Source organism: Tauraco erythrolophus, chromosome 8, assembly GCF_009769465.1.
Source record: "Tauraco erythrolophus isolate bTauEry1 chromosome 8, bTauEry1.pri, whole genome shotgun sequence".
NCBI classification, from domain to species: domain Eukaryota; kingdom Metazoa; phylum Chordata; class Aves; order Musophagiformes; family Musophagidae; genus Tauraco; species Tauraco erythrolophus.
In genome coordinates, this window is record NC_141472.1 from 16,493,007 (window position 1) to 16,517,167 (window position 24,161).

General features: G+C 38.8%; 1 protein-coding gene across 1 annotated transcript in view; it reads left to right on the forward strand.

Annotated features, from left to right (window-relative positions):
- The first annotated feature begins 15,953 nt into the window (after positions 1-15,953).
- The window catches only part of RAPH1 (Ras association (RalGDS/AF-6) and pleckstrin homology domains 1), a 64,463-nt gene continuing 56,255 nt past the window's right edge, over positions 15,954-24,161 (forward strand). Inside the window, 3 exon segments of the mRNA XM_086615887.1 lie at positions 15,954-16,073; positions 20,710-20,815; positions 21,692-22,209. Of these exon segments, the coding sequence (XP_086472013.1) occupies positions 15,954-16,073; positions 20,710-20,815; positions 21,692-22,209 (744 nt within the window).

Sequence of the window (24,161 nt, forward strand, 5' to 3'; positions counted from 1 at the left end):
AGCTCATAGAAACATTTTTTCCAAAAACTCCTTTGGAAAAGACTCTAAAAAGTTGTCTCTGGAATAGAGAGAGATAACTTTACAGTTTTGTTGCTTCTGAGCTGGTTGTCAGTGTTTTCTAAGTGCAGAGAAAATGTCCATCCCAAATGTACTGATTTTCCTTTTTTCTTTCTTTTTTTTTTTAATATCCTGCAGCTCTTAAGTGCCAATGCCAGTAATAAATTCCCTGAATTTCTCAAATGCTTTTCTAGAAATAAGTGTTTGCAGATTTACTCAGCTGATGGCGTTGTAGATGTATTTGATGATTGAGTTGATGATGCAGAGTAATGCAGCTAGGAGGTGAGCTGCCCCTTGCACAGTAGCATGTTTTTGAGAATAGGTCAAATGGAAGGATTTGGTACTGGAAGGATCATAACATTTTGGTGCTCAACTTCTTCATCTGGACAGGCAGTATATTTATCCCAGGAAAGGTTAGGAAGGAAGAAGGAGGAAGTGTGTGCAGCAGCCCCTCCTTTCCTGTGTGACTGGAGCTGCCGGGTATGCACAGCCCAGTGGTGAATTCCTTGTAGGTGAATTTCTTTCTGAGGGGGCAAGCACAAATGATCTGCCACCTTCAGCATGTCACACAGCCTGCTCCCAGCTTTGTTTTTTCTGGGCAACTTGAACATATTCTGTGCGAGTTATTTTGAAAGTCATTCCCCTATCTGTCTTGAGAAATAGACAAGCTGAATTCACCTATGACTTTTTACTCATTAGCACGTTCCAAATAAATCCAATGTGGTGGAGGGGAGGCTCTGTGGCTGCCAGAAAGGATGGCAGTCAAAGGGTAGTTGCTATCAAAAGAAATAATCCTACATTTTGCTGCTGAGGATTCTGTGGGAAGGTGCTGTGTGGTGAAGCCCATGAGCCATCCTGTAGAGTACCATTCTTAACTTCTCGAAAGCTACAGGGATTCTCGATGTTCACAATTCAGTTGTGAGAGGAGGATATCTGTCCCCTAGATTGATGAATGCTGTGGAGTATCTCATTCCTGTTCCTATGAACTTGCGTTTCTTAGCATGGAAATGAGACTACTGTATAGTATTTTCAGGCAGTGTAACCCTTGGTAAGAAGACATGGTATTTAAAAAGGCTCATTCATTTTTAGTATTTAAAAAAATAAACCAAACAATTCCATGGAAAACAAGAACCTGTGTTACTTTCAGATAGCTTTAAAACTAGTCATAAATTATATCAGTCTGATCTGAAAATTACAACTTTTAAAAAACTTCTTTGTAAACTTTAAAATTATTTTAGTCAAGCTTTGGTGTTCTTTTTTTCTCATCATCTAAATCTGTTTTACCTTGGTTTATTGATTTACCACAGCGTCAAATTTAGACAAGAGACAACAATAATTGAATACTGAGTGTGTTTATAACCAAAACGTAATGTGAAACATAATGCACTGTGTATGTATGTCTGTGTGTGCCATAGCTGCACTCGGCTACCTGCTTAGGACTATCCTTCACTGAAGAAAAAAATCTTATTAATTTAAATTTTTTTTGAGGGGGAGGGGAAGGAATTAGTTTTTATCAAGAAACTTTTTGGAAAAAGTCTTGAAACTTATGTTCATGAGTGACAGTATGGAGTCTGACTCACTTGATTTTTTTATTTTTTTTTTTTCCCCACAGTCGCAGTAGCAAAGCACTCTACTGTCTTTAGTTTTCGTATGCAAGAAAAGTTTCATTCACAAAGCTACCAAGTGTGGTGGCAGCAGACTTTACAGTAGTTGTTTATGTGACTCAGGTGCTGAGCTGTTTAGTCAAGGCCTCTGCAGCTTAGGATCTGAACAGTGTTTCTTAGGAATGCTGGCCTAATCCCATGAATTTAAATCCATCTGTTTAAAGTCCTTCTTTAACAAGACCCAGCTGTCAGCCTCGTCTTCCATGGTTGTCCTACTGTATAGAAATCTCATGTTCACTTCCTCAGTGGCATGACTTACACTTTCTTTTTTCCTTTTTGCTGTGGAAGCTGATTTTCTTACTTTTTTCAGGAATGTATGCTTTAAAACATTGGTTCTGTGTTTAAGTATTTACATTTGGTCTTAATCTCTACAATTAAATTCTAGATCAAGTCCTTTTGGTATGCATCAAAGTGGTGCTTAACTGGCCTTTAGGCTGCTCTAACCTTTGACATAACAAAACTTCTTCATGTTGAGGCTACTTTCCTGCTTTAAGTGCTTTTTTCCAGGGAATAGAGTCCAGAAATGGAGGGTCCCCCCCAGCCCCGCTGCCAAGATTTGTTTAAAAACTGAAGTCATGCAGCTTTTCAGTATGAACATATATCTTTAGAGTGCATCTTAATTGTACAAAATTAATTTTTAAGAAATTTTTTAATGAGTTTGAGGCTTCTAAACTAGAGACTAAGGTTAGTGCTCAGTAGGCAATACTTAGATTCTTGTTAGCAATCTGTGACAAATTTTATAGTTTCATACCTCAAATTGCTGATACTGGTTTGAGTTATTATGTGGACTTCTTGGTTTTAAGATAATTAAACCATCTTTCCAAAGAAAGGATGTTGAATTGACAGTAGAAGCAAAATCCCAAGTGAAGAAAGTATTAAAAAGAAAAAATGCAGGGAGAAATAATGTCAGTTTTCTTTTTTTTTTTTTTTTTTTAAATCTTTGGAGAGAGTTTTTCAGTGACATTCTACTAAAATGGCAAATAAGAGTTAAGTTAGATTTTCAGCTTTTGAGGGATGACCTTGCCTTTCTATGTCTGCTCAGAGACTTTCTCCTCTGCAGCAATTTGCACAGGCTTTACTAGAGAATAGCAGTGGTGGAATTGTTACAGGCTTTGGCACCCTGCTCACCCAGATGGCTCTCAGAAGTTGCTTTGTGGATTGAGATCACTTCTGGAATGGCTCCTCCCTTACTTTTTGAGGACAAAAAGAGCAAGTGCTGAGATGAAGAGTTGTGCAAGTGTAGGACTTCCTTCAAGGGATTTCTCCTCCTTGCCTAGTTGAGTTGTCAAAATACAGCTTGGATTCTTCCAGTATCAACAAGGAGATCAGTGAGTTACAGTTCATACAGCAGGAAGTTGGCTTTCTGTGTGTTATTTCATGTGAGGTTTATGGGGATCTGAAATTGTACCTCATCACCTGCAAGACCCAAGGGAAGATGCCGATCAAGTGCTCTCTTGAATCAGTGGTTCTCTTGCAGTTGTGAGATTCATAAACGTGTTTTTCCACCTACATCCATATTGTGCAGAACTTGTCTGTACTTTCTCCTTTTCATGCCACATAGTTCCTCCCAAATTTCTTTGTGTGTCGAAGGCCCCGTCAGCCCATGTGCCTCACGTCACTACCTAGTGAGCGGTGTTGGTGTACTGCCAAACCTGCTAACTTCCAGCCTTTCTTTCCAGTCTTAACTGGTAGGACTCATCTCTGTCCAGTACTCCGCATTGGTCTTTCTCCTAGACTAACAAGACTCTCCTCTATGCAGTCCTTCCAAGCCTCCAACAAGGCACAGCTTTTCCATGGAAAAACCTCTCCTTACATAGTATTTCTTTCTTTTCTGATAACATCATGGTGCAGTACTGTACTGCATTTTTTTCCTCCGTCAGAGTGGCTGTCCTCATCTGCCTCGCACCTCAGTAGACATACATCCTTCCGTGTAGAGGCTGTTGATGAAAGAGTGATGGGGATAGAGAGGGGTTTTATGGCCCTGCTTGCAGTTTGCAGTGAAGTTGGAGGATGAAAGTTGAGTGCTGATTTAGATACTTAAATCTGATCATGCCAGTGGCTTAAAAGATAAAACTAATTGAGCCAGAGTAGCCTGTTGTTTACATATGTTTATTTTTGGTTTAAGCCAGTGGTGGTGGTGTTCTTTCACTCAGCTTGTTAGAAGTGGCTTTAAAGTAAATCAAGTGTCTTCTAAATTGAATATACTTTTTCCTTCTTTGATAATGTTTCAGCCAAAAGATTATTTCCCTATTTGTCCTCTTAACATAGTTTGTTGGTGTTTTTTTTTTTCTTGGTTTGCTTTTTTTTTCCCCAAGTGCTGTATCTTAAGATTATGTTGCTTTGTAGTGGCTAACTGTAAACAACAAAATATGTTGACTCATAAATGCTAAGAATGAAACACCTATGAACTTCAGGTATATCAAACAGTCATTTGAGGGTTTTCTGAAAAATAGTTGTGTTGTGGTTTTTCTTTTTTTTTTTTTCCTGGAGATGGTTGTTCCAGCTATAGTGAAATGCAGCTCTTCACAATGTGATCTTAATTCTTACCAGAAATCTTAAATCAGCTTCCAGCCTGTTGCAGCTGAGATTAGTGTAAAGAATGTATAATTTATAGTTAATATATATAAAAGTTCATATAAAGCAACCTGTGAAGAATGTTGCTTATTTGTCATAGCTAAAGCACTACTCTTCCATTTTTTTTGAACCGTGGTTCATAGGCTGTCTCTAGGTTCTTGTTGAAAGGGATCTGGCAACTTCTTCTGAGTCTGGGTAGTACCTGTATCATACAGATGGCCAGCGCCTTGTGGGGTGTCTTAGGAAATACTCTCACCTGCCTTGTAATTTAACCTATGACCTAAATGGCTTTCTTACACCTCCCCCTTCCTGGTTGATTTGATCCTTCATATATACCATCTTCTATAAGCACTGTTGAGATGTCCAGCTTTTACAGGTAGTTGGCAGCTGCTTTATTTTGCTTTCTTGTAGTTGAAAGACAGGCTAGTATATCTGTAAAAATGAGTGTCTTTGAGTATTTATTCTTGGCGGAAAAAGACCCTGTACAGGCATAATAGACTGGTCTGTAAAAGGATGTGAATTTTATGGTGATTGGTTGGCAAGTGCTTCTTCCCTTCCCAAGTGTAGGGTGAGCCCCTAATAGTGCTGCTTTTAGCCTGGTTATTGTTGTTACTGGGCCACAGCTGCAAGAATATTTGGGTATTTCCTGGAATCTATGCATAAGGCCAAGTGTTGTAACAAAATTCATTGCTATTCTTGGTCTGCTGATGCAGAAGAGAGACTACATAATATGTTCTGGAGTGGATGAAGTTGCAAGAGGCAAGTAAGCTCATAAAAATGAAAAGTAGTAGGAAGGACAACATAAATTCTAGATCGAAGACAAGATCCACAGGGCAGTGTTAGATTGGGTACCTGTGGAGCCATCGTTCAGAGTGACCAGAATGGCATGACTGTACAGCAGCTGTGCACAGGCTAGTCTCACCTGTTTCTGTTGCATTATTAAATTAGTGCTTAGTTTAGTGTTGGTGGTAAAATGATGTCCTTTAAATGCAGCTGAGAATTGTTTTTCAGTGCCAATTAAGTTTAGCTATGGATGCATACAAAGCCATTCTTTCATGCTGTGTCTCTTTTCATGTATTGTTTGAGACATCCCTTCCTACAGAGTGCACATCCCTTCGTGTAGTTTCATGCATCTTGGCTGAGTCACCTGCTGATCCTGAATTAAGAAGTTTCCCATTCATTCAGTTTGCTTACCGATTGCACTAACCTGGAAGAACCTCTTTTTACATGACCTGCAAATGGAATAGTCAATGCAACCTGCACTTTGAACAGCAAGGACAGGGATGGAACTGTATACTGCCTGAGAGGGGGAGGGAAGAAAGTAGATATGCATCACACAAAAATGTTTTACTCATGTCTCAGTTGAATCCGTCTTTTGAGGACCATTGTGTTACCCTCCTACAGAATAGCACACCCTTGATTTTGTGTGTTATTGCTTGATTATGATTTTTTTGTTGTTGTTCTGTCATAATTCAGTCAATATAAGCAGCTATAGAGGGAAGTGTGAGCCCAATGAGACATAGCAGAATTAAATGCCATTTTATCTGAAAAATGTGTCAGACCTTTTGGATCATCATTCGAACTGTTGCTACTAATATGTCTGAAAACATTGTCCTCATTGCAAAATAGAATCCTTCAACTGGTTATGAAAAATGCCCTGTGTATTCCTACGCTTTTTTAGTCAGACTTTATATTCTGTTCTCACATGCAGACTATTGCTGAAGGTACAGTTATGGATGTAGGCAGTTTTCCTTGTTCTGTCTTCCCAAACCATGAGCCATTTGCTTTATATTCCTTGCCTTGGCCCTTATATGTAAAATGGAAAAAGGAAATCTTCCTGCCTTCATTCTTCCAACATGACTGGTGTAGTTTTGATGATAAATGCATAGAGAGATGTTAAAGGCTTGCATTTTCACTTGAATCATTGAGCCCTTGGGAAGTTTCAGTAAAAGTTCAGACATTTAAGCTCTTCTTTTCTTTTTCTGAAGGTTTTATGTAAGCTTCAGGCTGGCTGAATGGTATGTGTGAGTCCATGACGTCATTAGGAGATGTGCACTTCTGGATCTCTCATCCACTTCTTTTATGTACTCTGGGGGCAATAGGATTGCCTACATTGCCCTTAGTGTTCTCGTATCATTTGCAGCTGTGTATTAGGATAATAACTGTAATTGAATATTATACGTAAAGACTTAAGTGAGTTGCCTACTGTGATCAGGAATGTTTGTCTTCTCCTTGTGCTGCTGCACCACATCTCCTCCCTCCCCTCCCCTTCACAATTAATGAAATATTTAGGGGTGTTACATTTACCTGAAATGTGGAGCCATAGCTAGAACTGGGAAAGCAGAGTAAGGAGCCCAGTGGTCTGAGGTAGGATAGAGAATCCTCATTCTAAGGTGCTTACATAGTCTGTCTTACTGTGCACTCAGACTAGTGGCTGTTGTTGACTGAAATCTGTTCCGCTTGTATCACTCAGATCAAACTGGCAAGGAATGTCCAAGGGCTTTCCCCTTTCCTAATCTGGAAAGAATTAGGACAAAGATGGACCAAGAATCACCTCTTAGAGGCATCTAACATTTATTTTACTTAATAATTTTTCACTTACTGTAGAGACTCTGTCAACCTTCAACCTGGGGGAAGTTTAATGGCCTGCAACATATGGGAAGTGTAATCTTGACGATTTATAGGGAGGATTCTTCTGAAAGAAAAACTTGGGACTGAAATAGCAGAACTTGTTGAAAGTCACTTGTGGTTCTTCAGTGGATAAGAAAGAGATACTTTTCAATGATTACTTACTCCAGCAAAATTTGCCGTTGATCTAAAAACCTCTAAGACAGATCTACCTGATTCTGTGTTTATGTCCTCTTCAAATGCTGCCATGAGCATGTTCAAAATATGCCTGACTCCAGATAACACATAAATAATGCCCTTAAAGCTTTGAACTTGAACATTGTCTGATTGTGTAATAAAGCTTAACTTGACTGTGGAATCTTTTTTTGGACATCTAGCTATCTTTTGTCAAGGTTGCAGCTGCTCTAGGATACTGTTGTTTAATTTATAATACAAAATGCATCTTCTGTCTACTCTCTACTAATATTTTAAAAAGATCAGTTATTTAAAAAAAGCTTATTTACAGACATACACTTTAAGTCACTGTGTAGACTTAGTTCTGCCTCTATTTCTGCATCAACTTGTTAATGTTTGTTTTTCTTTTTTTTGGACACCATTCCAAAGCTAAAACTGAATGGGAAAAGATGCTACAATAGCATGCGTTTGTTGTAACAACTGCATAAGGAAGATTCTGGAAAACTGGAACTAATGTGTGTTTTAAGTACATCTCTGCCTGCTGAAGGCAGACTATACTGTAATATAGATTTAAAGCTATACATTTTCCAAGCTTTCATAGTCTCACTCTGTTTTCACACTGAAAATTCTCTAGTCTTAGCTGGTACGACTAAGATGTCAGCTCCTGCAACTAATGAGTGTTGTCATTTTAGAGAACACCTATATTTTATCTTCTGCTTGAAAAATATTTTAGCTAAGGCAACTTTTGTTTTTATTATGTCTAGCTAAGCAGTTTTTTAGAGCTGTCTTCAGGTTGTCTTCATGCCTCACAGCAGATTCTTTATGATGTAATCTAGGATGCTTTTTTTATGGGAATTAATTTAATGTCCGCTTGGGTACTCTGGCTGGAATCTTGGTTCAGGAAGTGGGACACAATGATTGATAAAGCCCCTTTTCACGGCAACATCTGTTTGGCTAGATGCGAGACAGGCACTGAAATATATTGGAGGGAATAAAGGTTTTACTGTGTGCCTTCTCAGCAGCGTGAATTTCAGATGCAATTAGATAGGTTCTTCAGTAGACATTTTAGTAATTTTGGTGTGTCCTCTCTCTTACAGGAAGAAAGATCTTTTAAATATGTTTCAGTATACAAGGAGCCACCCTATGGAGACTAATCTAAAATTTCAGGCTGCAGTTATGGAAAGCTAAGAGTCAATATATATAGTAATAATAATGCAAAGACAGCTTAAGTGATAATGAGAAACCAACCTCGTGGAATATAGAGTAGAATTCTACTTGATCCGCTTAGCATTTTGTGTCTCTCTTCAAGCTTTCAAAGAAAGAAGGGGTGGGTGGGTATTCTGTGGGTCGTTTTGCTATGGCACATCAGAAGTATTTCCCATTGTTTGTTAGAAATCAAGATGATGAAGTAAACATTCTAGTATGTTCCATTTGTTTATTTCAGGAAATCATGGGTGCTTGTGTTAGAGTTAGAGGGAGAGTGTACAAGTTTTGATTAAATACAGAAGGATTCAGTAGCTGCAGTGGATGTGAATATGGAGAATTACGTTCTTCTATTTCTTCATACTGCTAACTAAAAAGACTTTTATTATTTCATGTTTGTATTGTCTGTGAAGAGTACTGTGCTGTCATATCCTTGCTTAACACGCAGTCTGCTTCATTCTAAAGACTCAGTGCTGAATCTGTGGAAGACCGAGGAGCAACTGTGGCATGTTTGACTTTCCTGGTTACAATCTCTGGGGGTAGTTGTTGAGCAGCCTGTTATAATCTGAAAGGCCTACCAGTGCTCTAATAAACAGCACTGAGTTTTAGACAACCTGTATTTACTGTATGCAGCACTGATGTATTTTGGGGGATTCCAGGAACAGTAAGACAGTTTGCTTTGATGTTACCATCTGATACCTGATTAAAACTTTTTTCTTCTTCCAGTTGCTTTTTCAAACAATTATTTCATTAGCAGTTGCTAAAATTTATGTAAGTTATGTGTTCCCTTGCGTTACTACAAATATTTATATTGCAAACTTACAGATAAGGTAAAGAAAAACATTTTTAAGAGCTTAGTGAAAAGGTTGTTGGTTGACTGGGCTTAAAATACAAACAGCTAGAGGCGAAGGCAAGTTCTTGTATAGGCATGTGCTTAATTTTAGGAGTAGCATTAGAAATCATGCTCTATGTGTTTGACTGCATAACTGTTACTTTCAGCAGCTTTTAATTGATCTTTTGTTGAAACTCTAGCCTGTCCGCAGTTCAAAACATGCATTTTCAGACATGAAGATTTCTTTTCTGTGGTTTCAAAGATATGTTCTTGCATGTCACACAGGCCGGTGGGTAAGGGAGGGAATAATGTGGGCTGTCTTGTTTTGCGCCTCCCAGCTAAATCTGAGCATAAGGCCTTACAGTGAGCACGTCTGGTTTTCATACTTACTGGATTTCTGCAGTCCAGACCAGCTGCCTGATATAAAGTAAAAGACTTGAAAATTAAATATTGTCAAACTGCACATGGGTTTTTAAACTTTTTTGTTATGTGTCCTGCAATTGTTTGTCTTCCTTCTCCCAGTTGCTTTGAAAAAGTCTTGTACGTTTCATGCTCTGCTCTTGACTTTTTATGTTTGAAGAACAGGATTTATTGCTAAAGTCCAATGCCCTATTTTCATTTCGAAGAACAGCTTAAAGAAACCCCTGTGTGTAAACATTTGTTCATTCCGTTTTGCCAACTGCTACTCGTTAGTTTATTTTAAGAAATAAGTACAGAATTAAATAAAGTCAATTTTCCAAAGTAATGCTGAGTCCCTTGATTCCTTGATACTTGGAATGCAGTTGAGTTTGACAGGACAGATCAATTGCGTTGTGGCAGATAACTTGTTGATATAAAGAAAACATCTTAATGAGTTGGGGAGCAGGGGAAAGAAGGGCAGGAAACAGGTAGTAGATTTGAATCAAAGGTTGTCACATTCCTTAATAATCCAGTGACCCAGTACTTAAATACATTAGTAACTATGAATGCTTTATATATCTTAATTGTATCTTAAATCTATTGGTGTGTGTTTAGGTGCAACTATTTCTATGTAAGACTATAGGTCTTACATTGAGGCAGGTTGATATTGCTGTCCAGGACCTCAGGAGGTCACCTACAGTACTTCTGAGTATGTGAATCTCTTCAAGTGTGCAAGGCATAAATTCAATATTTTTCCATTTTAAGGCTATATTGCATAAATAGGTTTACCTGTTTAACTGATACAAAAGAGTGCGCAGATGTTATTTGATTTTTAAAACGTGGTAGCAGATGCTATCTTTGTATGATACATAAATGCAGAATGTTAACTATTAAAATTATTGCCTGTGTAATTTCAGAAACATATGAGGCTATTGGTTATTAAAGGTCTCTGCTTTTACTGAAGTGGCTCAAGCTTTATCTTTTATCAAATATTCAATGTGTCTTCACCATGTTGTGTGACTACAAGCCTGGAAAACTATTGCCTGAAGCGTGGTTTAAAAAAACGAAAACAAAACTCAAAGTTGGCTCAAAATCGTATATTGAAGGAGCATTTCACTCGGTGCAAGATTTTTATTTGGGATGTTTTGAATTTGAATTTTTCAGCTGACAAATTTTTACCTCAGTTTTTGAATTTGAGAGACGTTGGAATGTCTGTTTGCTGTAGGAGCCTTGGGATGTATTCAGCTAGTACCTGTGCTATTTGAAGCTAAAAGAAAACAAATGCTCTTTTGTTCAGGTTTTCATCTACATTACTCTTAATGTAAACTGGGTTATAGAACATTCGATAATGCACAAAGAATTTCCCATAACTTTCTAATCCCCCTACAAATCTCTCTTTCAGGAGTAGTTAATTTCAGAATATTTTATTCTTGTCAAGAAGAAGCATGCAAATACTAAAGTGAGTGATCTGCAATGTGTCGTTGGCAGTATTAAATTCAAAGGAGAAATGTTAGTGTCAGTTATAGCATAAGACTTTCGTATTTTTTACTGAAAAACATGCTGGATTTGTTTGGTCCTGCTCATGTGGACAGAGTATTAATATGAACCAAATAGTTTATGTGCTCAAAATACCTTTCATTATTTACTGGAACTTGAAGAAAACGTGAGCTTTGGCTGTCAGTTTTGTGAAAGCATTTCAATTTTTTTTTCTGTGTAAGTAACCTTATTTCTTTAAGTAGTCACGTGGACACGTTAGAGGTGAGAACTGGCTAGAGCCTTACGCTTGTGTTTACGTGTGCACACTATGCTTACATGCTTGTGCAGCGTACTGCTGTAGTGTTCTGTCATACACAGCGTCTTAAACAGAAATGGATACTGGCATGATGACACATAGATGATTGCAAAAGGAAGAACAACTCTGATTTCCAAATCAACGCCAAACAGAGTCTATTTTCCAAACCACAGTACGCTATAAAGTTCCTTTTGGTTCCTGAGGCTAGATTTTAGAATGAAGAACGCCAGCTACTCGTTCAGATGACATTTTAAATGTTTGCGTATTGTCTACTGCGTCCCTGTAGTAGATTTGTAACAAATTCCATAGTTGTTTTTAGGAAGAAAAACCTTAGTTCAGTAAAAAGCATGAGCTTGTACAAGCTCGTGTTGAAACAATAAGACTGGGGGTGAAAACATCAGTTGCCTGAAAGAAAGGTGATTTGTTTTTCTTTTGGGGTTTTATGCTGTCAGTTACCTTTGAACAAACTTGAGCATCCCTGGTTCGAAATGCTTATTACAGTGCTTCTGATATTATAGTGAATAAATGCCCTTTAAAAGCACGTTGGTGTTTCCAGTTGGATGCAGAATTGTATGGCTGTTTTCATTATAAGGAAATACTGTTAATGTAATAAAATTTCCTGTTGTCTTGAACTGGGTTAATTTAGGATAGGAACTAGCATCTCAAAGTGCAAGAATGGAGTCTCAGTGAAAGACGCTTTTGATTATAACTTACCTCTGTCCCAAAGATCAGCTGTTGCTTTCTGATGACAGCAATTTGTTAGTTTGAGTTCTGTGATGCTTTCTTTTCTTCAAAACGATATTTCGTTGGTTTTGAGCTTTTCATGTTTCCTCATGTGTTTTGATATCGCATCGTCTCATTTTTGTCCTGGCATACTAAAAGCTACAATGTTTGTGTAAGAATCAGCTTGAAAGAGTATATGTTTCTTTACCTAAATTGTTGGTAACTTTTTTCCTTATAATGCAATTAACGTAGTAGGTTATGATTCAGTGTTGCAACTGGTGTCTTCTAATGAAAGCCTCAGTAATTTTTCATAAAATAATATTAGAATACTGTGCTTCATGCATTTAAAGGTGATAAACCTAATGAACTGTTTTGGAAACTAGACAGTTGATTTACAGCTATTATGGGTCTGCCTGTTTAAATAGCATTTCAGACACATGAAGTTGACTGATGCAGTCCATAGTGGATAAGGAAACAGTACAGAGACCAGCGTAGTGCAGGAAGCTTTGCTTGCGTATGGAAGACTACACCATGTTGGTACCTTGTTTTATCTGGATATTGCAGAACGATGCTGCTCACTTTCATTAGATTCTGTTCTGACATACACTTGAACAGAATATAAGGTGAAGTGTTGAAAAATAATATTAATCCTAGAATTATTTCAGCACCTCACCTGGTATGAGCTAAGCAGAAGCAACAACTACTTAAACTCTGCTACTATGCAAATGCTTCAGGAACGTAAGTGACTTACTTTATCATGTCACACTAGAACAGTTATTCCTTTTCCATTTCTTGGATCTAATTCAGTTCTAAATGGCTCCTTTGGAAAAAAAACCCAAAACACACTACCCACAAAACAAAACAACAAAGCACAAACAAAAAAACCCAGTGCCCCCTCATCCCTTAAACTGATGCCATTTTTCTTGTTATGCATAAAAATGTCATACCCTTAGAAAGGTATGATAATCCCAGTTAGGCCATGATTTGCTAAAGTATGGTGCATGATTGCTGTGCTCAATAACAGTGCGGCTGTAAAAATAAAAATTCAAGCTTTTTAATTGGAACATGCACTTTTTTTTCGGTTGTTACTGTTTTGAGTTCTTACCGCAAAAAGTTCAGGTACTGTTATTTGAACATTTTGCCTCTGCCGTAATTTATTGAATTAATCCTTTAATTAGTCTCCTTTGGGATATATCCTTCCAGTAGTGGAGCTTGTGCTAAGAGAGATCCCTTTTACCAAACTATCGAGTTAATATTAGCAGTTTCTTAAGTGAGACACTATCCTCTGTGTGCCTTTTGCAAGCAAACGTTGACAGGCTCGCAGGAAATGCAGCTGACGTTAGGAAGCTTGGGTGGGGACTACAAGGAGCTGGCAAATACTACAGGGTTTAGTGCCAGACTTGCTGACACAACAGTACTTTACTTGTGAAAGTTTTCTTTAGACTGCTAATTCTGTCTTCAGTGTAACTGGAACTAAAGCAGTATCTCTGATGCCAAGTTAAAAAAGCAACAGTTTATGGGAAATTGAGAATGCTGGTTTCTTTCCACAGCATAGATCCTCAGAAATATTAGTAAAAAGAACAAGCTCCTCTATTAATGAAAAGATGACTTATGAACAGTGCCATAGAACAAATGCACTGCAGAACAAGTCCCATCTAACTGTAGAGGAAGTGGCAAAAACAGCTCAAAGAGGGATAGGCTAGCAGTGTGAAGTATCTGTAAATACCAAGCTCTGTCTGGTTTATATCACAGTTTCCATTTATTTGATTTGCCAGTTCATAGTCGTATTTCCTAAGGCAGGCTTTTAATAGCTTCCCTTAACCTTCAAATAAAAATTCTTTACTTCAAGTGTATCTAGACATTGAGAAATGCTCTCTTGTCAAATGCAAACGCTGTTACAGCAGTTTGACCATATCACCTTAAGTATAATGTGTTTTGCCTTGAATTTACAATATTTCTGGTCTATGTAAAAGCCTAAGGAGTAGTAAAGCAAAACTTTGAAGAACTGTGAAAGTGGAATCCACCTTCTATTTGTTTTGCAGTTTTTCAGGCAGAGTATGAGTTGCTGCTACCCTGCTGTCTCCATCTCTGTATGTGGGAGGGCTTTCAGGTGACATCATGGAGAGGAACCTTGCAAGGGAAGGCATGCCTGACTTAGAGAACATAAAAACTGGTGTGGTCTTGGTGGAAGGATGCAGTTGTTACATAAGCGTATTGGCATTTTTTTGATTTCAGCATCACTCCGAGGTTTTTAGGAAGAGCTTCCTTCCCTTCCCTGGTATGCTAGAAGTACTTTACAGGACTTAAAACAAGTGTTGAAAGAAATGAGATTCACATGGTGAATTTATTCTGTTCAGTGTTTGCTTGGTGCAGTATGCCACGCCAGGTTAGCGTTAATATTATTGCCCCTTTTAAGGTAAGCAGTTGCGTTGTGCTCTCCCACAAAAATAAAATCTCAGTAGGAGACTGTAGCGGCTTTGCCTGGAGCAACTGGATGGCAGTATCTTGCATCTATGGGAGATGTTGGCTTCTGCTGACCTCAGAATTGCAGGTGACCTCTGAAGTCTCCTATTCCCTGATTATTTTTTCAAGATAAAGTGAAATATAAGCAATATATAAATAGAAGGAAAGGCTGTTTTTAAGTTATGGAGGTTTTTTGCATCAACTATTATCACGTAAAGTCAAAACCAGATTGAACAGTTTTTCTCTGAGGTGATCGTTATCGTATTTTGTAACATCTCATCAGTTCAACTCTGCAACACTGTGATGTCTTTCAGACCAAGATTTGTCTTTTCCTGAAGGCTAGTATTTAGAAAGTTTGCGTTTAAATCTGTGAAATGCAAACCAGTGCTTTCTGAAAGCTATATAGCAAATTACTATGTAGCCCGTGACTTGACCGAATCAAGCTGTACAGCACACCATGAATTTTTTGTGTGGCTCTTGGTGGTGATCCGTTCTCATGTCTCTCGGCATTCTGTAGCACATCTCTAGAATTTACTCTCTGTGGTGCCTGATCACTCTCAAATTGTTACCTCTGTCATTTTCTCCCCTAGTATGTAAATTTTTATTCTGAACCAGATCCTGGTTTTAACAGTGTAGATGTACCCAGGAAGGCATGTGTGTCTTGTCCTCCAAGCCCCTCATGTGGAGCTATATTTGAGGAAGAGAATAGAGGCTTGTTTAACAAAAGATTAATTTCCTTTCAGGTGATAACAGATAACCTTTGGAGAATGTTAAGTCTTTATCTTGGTCGCACAAATTTGTTGAATGAAGGAGGGTCTGATAGCTGTAATGGTGACTCTTTTGCTTCCAGGGAGAAGTTTTTGTTGGGTAAAAATTGTGCAGTATCACCAAAGTGATCTGGACAGTGTCCAACATTTAAACTGTCTCATGGGATGTATTGCTGGCATTCTCTATGGCCTGTTTAAGCATTTCTGTTTACAGATGTGTAGAGTCAGCTATTTGCAGTGCAGTGAAACTGCACTTACTGTGGGCTGAATGGTGTTGCTTAACTGTGGTCAGCTGAATTCCTTGGACAAAAGTTGAATTTTTGTAATGTAAAGTCAATGGACTTTGCCAACAATAGCTGGCAGTGAATGCACCTGCAAGGCTACCATGAAGTAATTTCTGATGGTGTATTAAATATTGTGGACTCTGCTCTTTATCATTTTTCTGCATGGTTCTGACAAAAGTGAGCTGCAAGAATGGCTTTATAATTATCTATTGCAGCATTCACATTGTCTTCACTTGTGAGCAGGATAATAAACTGTGAATGTGTACAATTTTTATAAAGCTTATGGACAGACATGTGCTTTGACTTCAGAACACTTTTTCAGAAATTCGGTAGCTGAAACCGGTTTTCTTAGACACTGGTACAATTTGAGTACCAAACTTTTATTTTTTTCAGATGGAGCAATTATCAGATGAAGAACTTGACCATGGTGCAGAAGAAGATAGCGACAAGGAAGATCAGGATCTGGACAAGATGTTTGGGGCCTGGCTGGGGGAACTGGACAAACTCACACAGGTTAGGGAACTTTCAATCCACTCATAAGATAATTATAAGTATTACATGTTTCTTTTCAGTTGGATGCTAACTGCTTAGCACTGCTACTTGCAGCAAGGTAGACTGTAGCATGTGACCAGCTCAGTACTCTTTAAAAGTTTCTAAATTGGCCTGTTTTCCTCATCTCAAAGTTGTTAAATTCATTTTTCACAACCTGCTAGTTTGGCGTTTCCCGAAGGGTATGATTCCTTCTGACAACTATGGAATTGATATTTTGTGCTCATGTATATAGAGAAACACTGACTGGCTAGAGGTAGGCTATAATTCCAAACGTATGGTTGGACATCATTCAGCTATGACAGCATTTTTTTGTTGCACCTCAACAGCAATAAGGAACAAGACATTGTGAATGTGTCCACTGATGATATAAGGTGCCCCGATACGCCCTGGAGGACTCTTCAGTGTTCTGGAGTACTCTTCCTGCATCAGAGAGGCAGCTGATAGGACATGTTCTTTATGCACTTGCTTCTTTCTAGTGCTTTTGCTTTCCTTCACAAGCAGATCTTGTTTTGCATGCTATGCCAGACTCCTGGGGTGATAGGCCATTTCTCTGTAACCACATGCTATGGTCTTCAGCCGTGTGAGCTGGCCCTCCTGAATAACGTATTTGATCTCTCCCCTCTTTGTTATGTAGACTTAAAAAAAGGTATGATAGCTCAAGTTTCAGAAAGCTAGAGAAGAGGCAGCTTTTCTCTTCGTCTTACCCAAAGACTGAAGGAAAATCATGTGACGGTATTTCAAATTCAGGTTTATCTCTGTTATTTTCTGGTTAAATCTCTGCCTGCAAGATCTAAATGTAGATAGCACTCTAGGTGAAAATGGTTGTGGGTTTTTTTTTCTGAACTTGTGCACACAGGGTGATAAAGAATTCTGCCTTTTGAGTTGAGTGGAAGACAGTGTCAAATAAATCTGTATATCTTAATTCTTGTTGGTTTTTTTACTTCCTGTGAAGGATTTTTAATTGTAAGTGGGACCTGCTTTGAAAGCATGGGTTCTGTAAACTACCTCGTGTTAGGATCCTCACAGAGGAGCACAATGGGTAATTCGTTTCAGGCCTTTTCTCTGCCTTGTTTGTTTGTTTTTTTTTTCAAATGTGAACAGCCTAGAAATATAAGCATACTTTACCTGGGGCTTACAGCTACACTATTGACATACCGACTTTATGATGATGTCTCAATTTGTGTGCTGATCCATGTAAAATTCTTAAAACCTACTAACTAATAGTTAAGGGCAGGAGCAGCATTATTTGTTTTTCACTTTCATATTGCTGTACAACACAGTCTGCAAGATAGCCCGACAGTTGCTCTTCTGTCTTTTGCAACTACTGATAAATGACGTTTCCCCAAAAACTTTGAATGACCTCGTATAGGTTTGTATAAACAAGTTAATGCAGTTAGTTGTGTCTCAGTTCATTTGTTCAGAAAGGTGATTGTATCTTGATGCAGCTGTCCCAATAAAATCCTAATAAAGGGTGGTGATTAGAGCTAGTAAGCTCCAAAGTGCATTCTCCTGTGGTATCAGTATTTGTTGCTATTTATCAGCTGGAGTCTAAGAGCAGTAGGAAGAAAATTTTTAGTTTGTTTTTTTTTTTTGTCCCTGAGTTCCTTGAACTTGAACTTCCTTTTTAGCTTTCCCAAATCTTTATTTAGGGGAAATTCAAAGTAAGACCCAGATTTATTTCCAGATGGAAGTGCTTTTTAAAGGATTTGTAATTAAGATGCCCATGAGATCGTTTGAATTCACTTTGCCCTCTTTGACTGTTAGTCTAATAAGAGCATTATAAAATGTAGTCACAAAATTTGCAGCACATGTAAGCAGTATTTGGCACTGATGCAGAGTGCATTAATGTTTATCTTGCTCTAGTTATCCTGCTCTATGGTGCAGGTTAAATGAAGGAAACCTTACCTTGCTTCTCATGATCGTTCAGAACTGATTTTTTGGTGCCGTTACAGTTTTCAGCAGTTCTCCAAACTGCTAGTTTAGCATCATAATGCGTTATGGAGAATGTGCTCTGATAATAGGGAAAGCATATCACATGTGTTTCCAAGGATGTGAAATAGCCTAATTATTGTTAAATTCAGTAAAACATATTTTAGATGCTTTTAACCAGAGTGTATTTGCTTTACAGGCTTTTTTTTTTAATGGCAATCTGTGTGTTCAGTCTAAAGGAATGAGCCCTAGCTTGCCTCTTTTGTTACCAGTTTCACTGCTACCTCTAGGGTTATAGATAGTTATTTTTTATTATTATTATTTTTGTTTTCAGCTGTTCTGTGTGGGACAATATGCAAGCTCTAGAGGTGAGATTTTTTTCTACCCGATGGAAGACAACTCTGCATCACTGCTTTCTCATTAAGTGATGACTGACTTCCTAGTAAAGTGATTTTTTTTTTGTTTTTTTTTTAAAGTTCAAGCCAAACTGAGGAGAGAAGGAAGTTCAGCAAAAATAAATATGGGGGGGGGGAGGGGCGGGAATAGTGCATTTGATTAGACTCATAGAATGGTTAGGCTTGGAAGGGACCTCAAAGATCATCTAGTTCCAACCCCCCTGCCATGGGCAGGGAGATCCTCCACTACACCAGGTTGCCCAAAGCCTCATCCAACCTGGCCTTGAACACTTCCAGGGATGGGGCATCCACGACTTCTCTGGGCATCCTGTTCCACTGCCTTATCACCCTCAATGTGAAAAATTTCTTCCTTATATCTAATCTAAATCTCCCCTCTTTTAGTTTGAATCCATTGCCCCTTGTCCTGTCACTACACGCCCTTGTAAAAAGTCCCTCTCCAACTTTCCTGTAGGCCCCCTTTAGGTACTGGAAAGCTGCTATAAGATCACCCCGGAGCCTTCTGTTCTCCAGGCTGAACAGTCCCAACTCTCTCAGCCTGTCTTCATAGCAGAGGTGCTCCAACCCTCGGATCATCTTCGTGGCCCTCCTCTGGACTCTCTCCAGCAGCTCCGTGTCCTTCTTGTGTTGGGGACTCCAGAGCTGAACGCAGTATTCCAGGTGGGGTCTCACAAGAGCTGAGTAGAAGGGCAGAATCACTTCCCTCGACCTGCTGGCCACGCTTCTTTTGATGCAGCCCAGGATACGGTTGGCTTTCTGGGCTGCCAGTGCACATTGCTGGCTCATGTTGAGCTTCTCCTCAACCAGCACCTCCAAGTCCTTTTCCTCAGGGCTGCTCTCAATCCATTCTCCGCCCAGCCTGTACTTGTGCTTGGGATTGCTCCGACCCACGTGCAGGACCTTGCACTTGGCCTTGTTGAACTTCATGAGGTTCTCACAGGCCCACTTCTCAAGCCTGTCAAGCTCCCTCTGGACGGCATCCCTTCCCTCCAGTGTATCCACAACACCACACAACTTGGTGTCATCTGCAAACTTGCTGAGGGTGCACTCAATCCCACTGTCCATGTCTCCAACAAAGATGTTAAATAGCACTGGCCCCAGTACTGATCCCTAAGGAACACCACTCGTCACAGGCCTCCACTTGGACACTGAACCGTTGACCACAACACTTTGAGTGCAAGCATCCAGCCAGTGCCTTATCCACTGGGTGGTCCATCCATCAAAACCATGTCTTTCCAGTTTAGAGACAAGGATGTCGTGTGGGACAGTATCAAATTCTTTGGATAAATCCAGGTAGATTATGTCAGTTGCTCTTCCCCTATCCATCAATGCTGATTAATGTTAATTAATTAGTGATTGTTAACAAAGGCTTGAGTGTGATGTGAAAAATGGAAATAAAGAATCTTAGGTGAGAAATTTTGTTCTGTTAGAGCTAGAAGATACTTTTCTTTCAGATAAACATTTCTTTAGGAAAACTTTATCAGTACAAGCATTGCTTAAATTCAAACCCTCTGCAGGCCCGTTGAGCCTCAGCGACAGCAAGAGCTAGATTCCCCATGTAACACTTGTCACTCCAAGGGCAGCAGCTCCGGACCCTGTCATGCACTTCTTGGGTCACCATCTGGATTGTAGTGCCCTACTGCTTGCTAATTCTAAAAATTCTGTTATATTTTGATAATATTATGTACATAAAATGACTAGAGTTTGCTTTCACAATTTAACTTTTTTCACAGGAAGGGCTTATTGAGAAAAATATCTGAATTTAACCAATTTAAAATCTGTTTTAATAAAATATGATTCTTCATTGAATGCTTTTGTGTTTTTGTGCCCTGAGTATGCTCATAAGCTAATGATGCATTTCTTAAAAAGGGTGCCACAGTTTGAATGTGTTTAGATACTTGTGCAATTTGCTGCAGAGGGGTTGTTACAGGCAAGCTAGCTGTCTTGTTTCAAAATGATCTAGTATGTATGTAACACCGCTTAAAAATGCATTTGGAATATGCCTCTGTCCCTTTGATTCTAAGAAAACAGGAATGTGTGTGACGTTTTTCCATTGAATAGCTGAAGCTAAATCTCGGTGGTATGGTGATGTATATTTTCAGTCTAAAGCCTGAAAAGAGATATTTGTCTCTTTATATATGTCAGGAGTTTTTGAAATATTGCTCTTAGAGAAAATTAATTTTTGTTCATATTCAAGATTTGCTTGTCCAGTTCGTTGTTAAACTTTTTTCTGCCCTTTATCTTGTCTTTTTCAGAGTTTGGATACAGACAAGCCTGTGGCACCAGTGAAAAGATCACCTCTTCGTCAGGAAACCAATCTTGCCAACTTCTCATATCGCTTCTCCATGTACAATTTGAATGGTTTGTTGAATTATTTACCCCCTCAAATATTAGTTTAGGAAAAAAAACGGTTCCAGCTATGAATGAGAACGTTGTAAAATGTAAGAGCAATTAAACACGCTTCTGGCTGAAGTGAGAACATGTTTGCTGGAGGCATTGCTTTTTGATGATGCAGAATTTTGAGTATCCTGAAGCAGCATCTTTTACAGCACCTAGTATCTGAGAATTGTAGTCTAGTGTTTGTACAGAAATGCACATTCTGGGATCTGGTATCATGAAAGAATGAATTGATGTGTATCTGTTAAACAGGAAAAAAGAGTATCTTGCTTCATGGGACAGGATGCGGGAATAAATCATGTTTTCCCTTGTCTTAAAATAGTTTCCCCTGATTGTAACACAGGAAGCCTTAATTTAAAGGCTTGAGTATGTGTATAGTATTTTGTGGTGTTGGGGTTTTTTGTTGTTTTTTTTCTTTAAAAGCAGTGTCACATACCTTGCATTGCTTTAGCAGAAAATGCTTAGTAAAACACCTACACTTTTTTGAAAAGTTGAGGCATGATGTTATACAAATGTATTTTTAGATTCTGTTCATAGAGTGGCAGTTTAAACTTTTCAAATATAATCCGAACATTGATAGATTTTTTTCTGTTGACACATGTATTTAACCTAAATAGTTTGGTTTTTTTTTTTTTTAATTGCTCTTAGGCCAGTCAAGAGTAGTGGTGCAAATAAATTTGTGCTTAGCAGTGAGCAGAGATTTTAAGATACAGATGGGAAAAGAAAATACGACTTTCCTTGCTCCTTTACCCTAATGGTTAGATTCAATAATATAAAGTGAAGAGTTGCACAGACAAATGAAGTAACTCTGCACGTGCTGAAAACTCTTGTTTGTTGCAGAAGCCCTGAACCAGGGGGAAACTGTGGATCTGGATGCCCTCATGGCTGATCTCTGTTCCATAGAGCAGGAGCTCAGCAGCATTGGGTCTCATTCAGCAAACAATGCTTCAGTGAAACGCCTTGCCACAGAATCCAAAGCTCTCAAACCACCTGCTAGCCGACCTTCTACTAAGCACAGCAGCATGAAAGGATTATCCTCCTCATCTGGTAAGGTGACTAAACCATCTCATGCCAACGTATCTTTGGATGACATCACTGCACAGTTAGAGAAGGCCTCTTTGAGCATGGATGAGGCAGCCCAACAGTCTGTTGCAGAAGACACCAAACCAGTAGTTACTGCTCAGCACAGGAGGACAGCATCTGCTGGCACAGTGAGTGATGCTGAAGTGCGCTCAATCAGTAACTCCTCCCGTTCCAGCATAACCTCTGCAGCTTCCAGCATGGACTCCTTGGATATCGATAAGGTGATGAGACCTCAGGAACTGGACTTGACACCACAAGGGCAACCAATAACTGAGGTAGAGTGTCATTAATTGAAGATTTTGGCTTCATTGGGTTTTTTTTTTCCCCCTCAAACTCTTTTTCTTTTTTCCTTCCCCCCCCATGTCTCATGCTGACACTCCTAGCTAAATATTTTCAGTGCAGTGATGTTGATTAAAGATTAAGATTACTTTTGCATGCACTGCACATGCTGTAGCTATTTCTTTCTCTGTTTTTGTTTCTGTCTGCAAGGAATCTTTTTAAAGAATGTGTACTACTGTTTTTTTTTTTTTTTTTGAGGGCTCTCCCTATCTCTTCCTCCTCCAAAGCCAGTCATGGGTTTTAATGTTTTATAGTTAATGTTTTTATTCTAAGTAAATCTCATGTATTGCACTTAGTTTAAGTCTGAGGAGTGCACAGCTGTGGAAAAAAGAAAGTATAACTGACAAGACTACATTCCTGTTACAGTACACTTAATACCTGAAACGCATGGAGCGATTTCTGAGTGCCTATCGGGAGCTATACTATACCCGTAGTTCGCTGCTACTTAGTGTTCTTGTTTGATGTATGACAGGGGAAACTCTTTGAAGCAATGCACAACACAGAAAAACAAGTGGGCTGGGATACAACAATAGCAGATGTTCGTTTGGGATTTTGGTGCCTTGGCGTTGCTTAATCGGAGAGAAAACTTATCAGTAAGAGCACAGCCAGTTTGGGGAACGCTAAATTGCTGGTGACTTACATGAGGAAACGGGGAAAATGTTCCAGTGAATTTAAAGAACTTAAACTAGAAGCTGTCTTGTAGAAATGCTCTCTGAAACAGAAGTCTGGCCTGTTCAAAAGTCAGTTGTACTAATAGCATGTTCTCTTTTACGGGAGAAAACTGGAACAAGCTGAGTTTATTCTAATCAATAATTAACACTAATTTAAATGAGTTGTGCTGAAAGCACGCCTCTACCCATCTGCAGCAAAAGTTCATCTGATGTAAAGAACGAATGATGTAGGCTTGTCAGTCTAATGATCAACTCATCAAGGTCACACTTAGATTTAAATCTTTATTTGAAATGGTAAGAAATGAGTGAGTGACAGTTTAGGTAAACTTTTCTTTTTTGTGTAAAAAGTTGATGTTCAGCATATTTTTATTGGAGATTTGTAGTGAGTGAAGCAAAATAGAAGTAGATACAAATGTGTCCTTTTCTCTTCGGAGAGCTAAAATGCAAACCTTTGCATTATTGCTGTAGGCTTGAGAGTTGGAGACAGCCTTTGACAATCATTGATTATATTGTTGTTTGCTTGTCAGCCATTTTCTTTCTGCAGTATGACAAGGCCTATTTCTGGTCGTATCTTTTTTTTTTTTAAGTGGAAAGTTAGGCAATATTGCATTTTTGTCTGTCTTCAGGCTAAAAAGATGATTTACTTGAATTAATCACTTCTGTAACTTGTGTAGCACAAGAAAGACTTGAATTTTGAACTAAATTTTTAAAAATGCAAGTTGTTTTCTGAACCTGGTTTTGCAGGTCTGCGTCTAGATCTTAGCCTGTCTTACTTCAAGAGCGATATTCTTGAGGCATCACTAAGATTGCCCTTCTTGTCTCCCAGATTTTTCAGTTCTTTGCAAAGCATGATTAAACAATAAACCACCTGCTACACTTAAGTAACTTGATGTTGGTGAATCAAGAGACTGAGGTGAAGAAGTTGCTTTGTTTTCACAGGAAGCTAATCTATATTGCTGCAAGTGTTGCAGTTGCTTTCTGAGCTCTTAGCCACTGACTGCAAGGCTGAAAATCACCTCCAAAAGCTTTTCTCAAAGCCACGTGAGAGCTGCCTTGGTAAACCCAGTGATTGTTTCTCATAAGAATGGGGCTATTGTTTCTCTGCCCAGGTAAGTTGATAAGAATGATTCCTTTGAAGGAGGTAACCAGAAAGTGCCGGTAATTAGAGCGCAGAATTCTCCTATCCTCTTGAGCAGAAACCTCTACGTTCATTAACA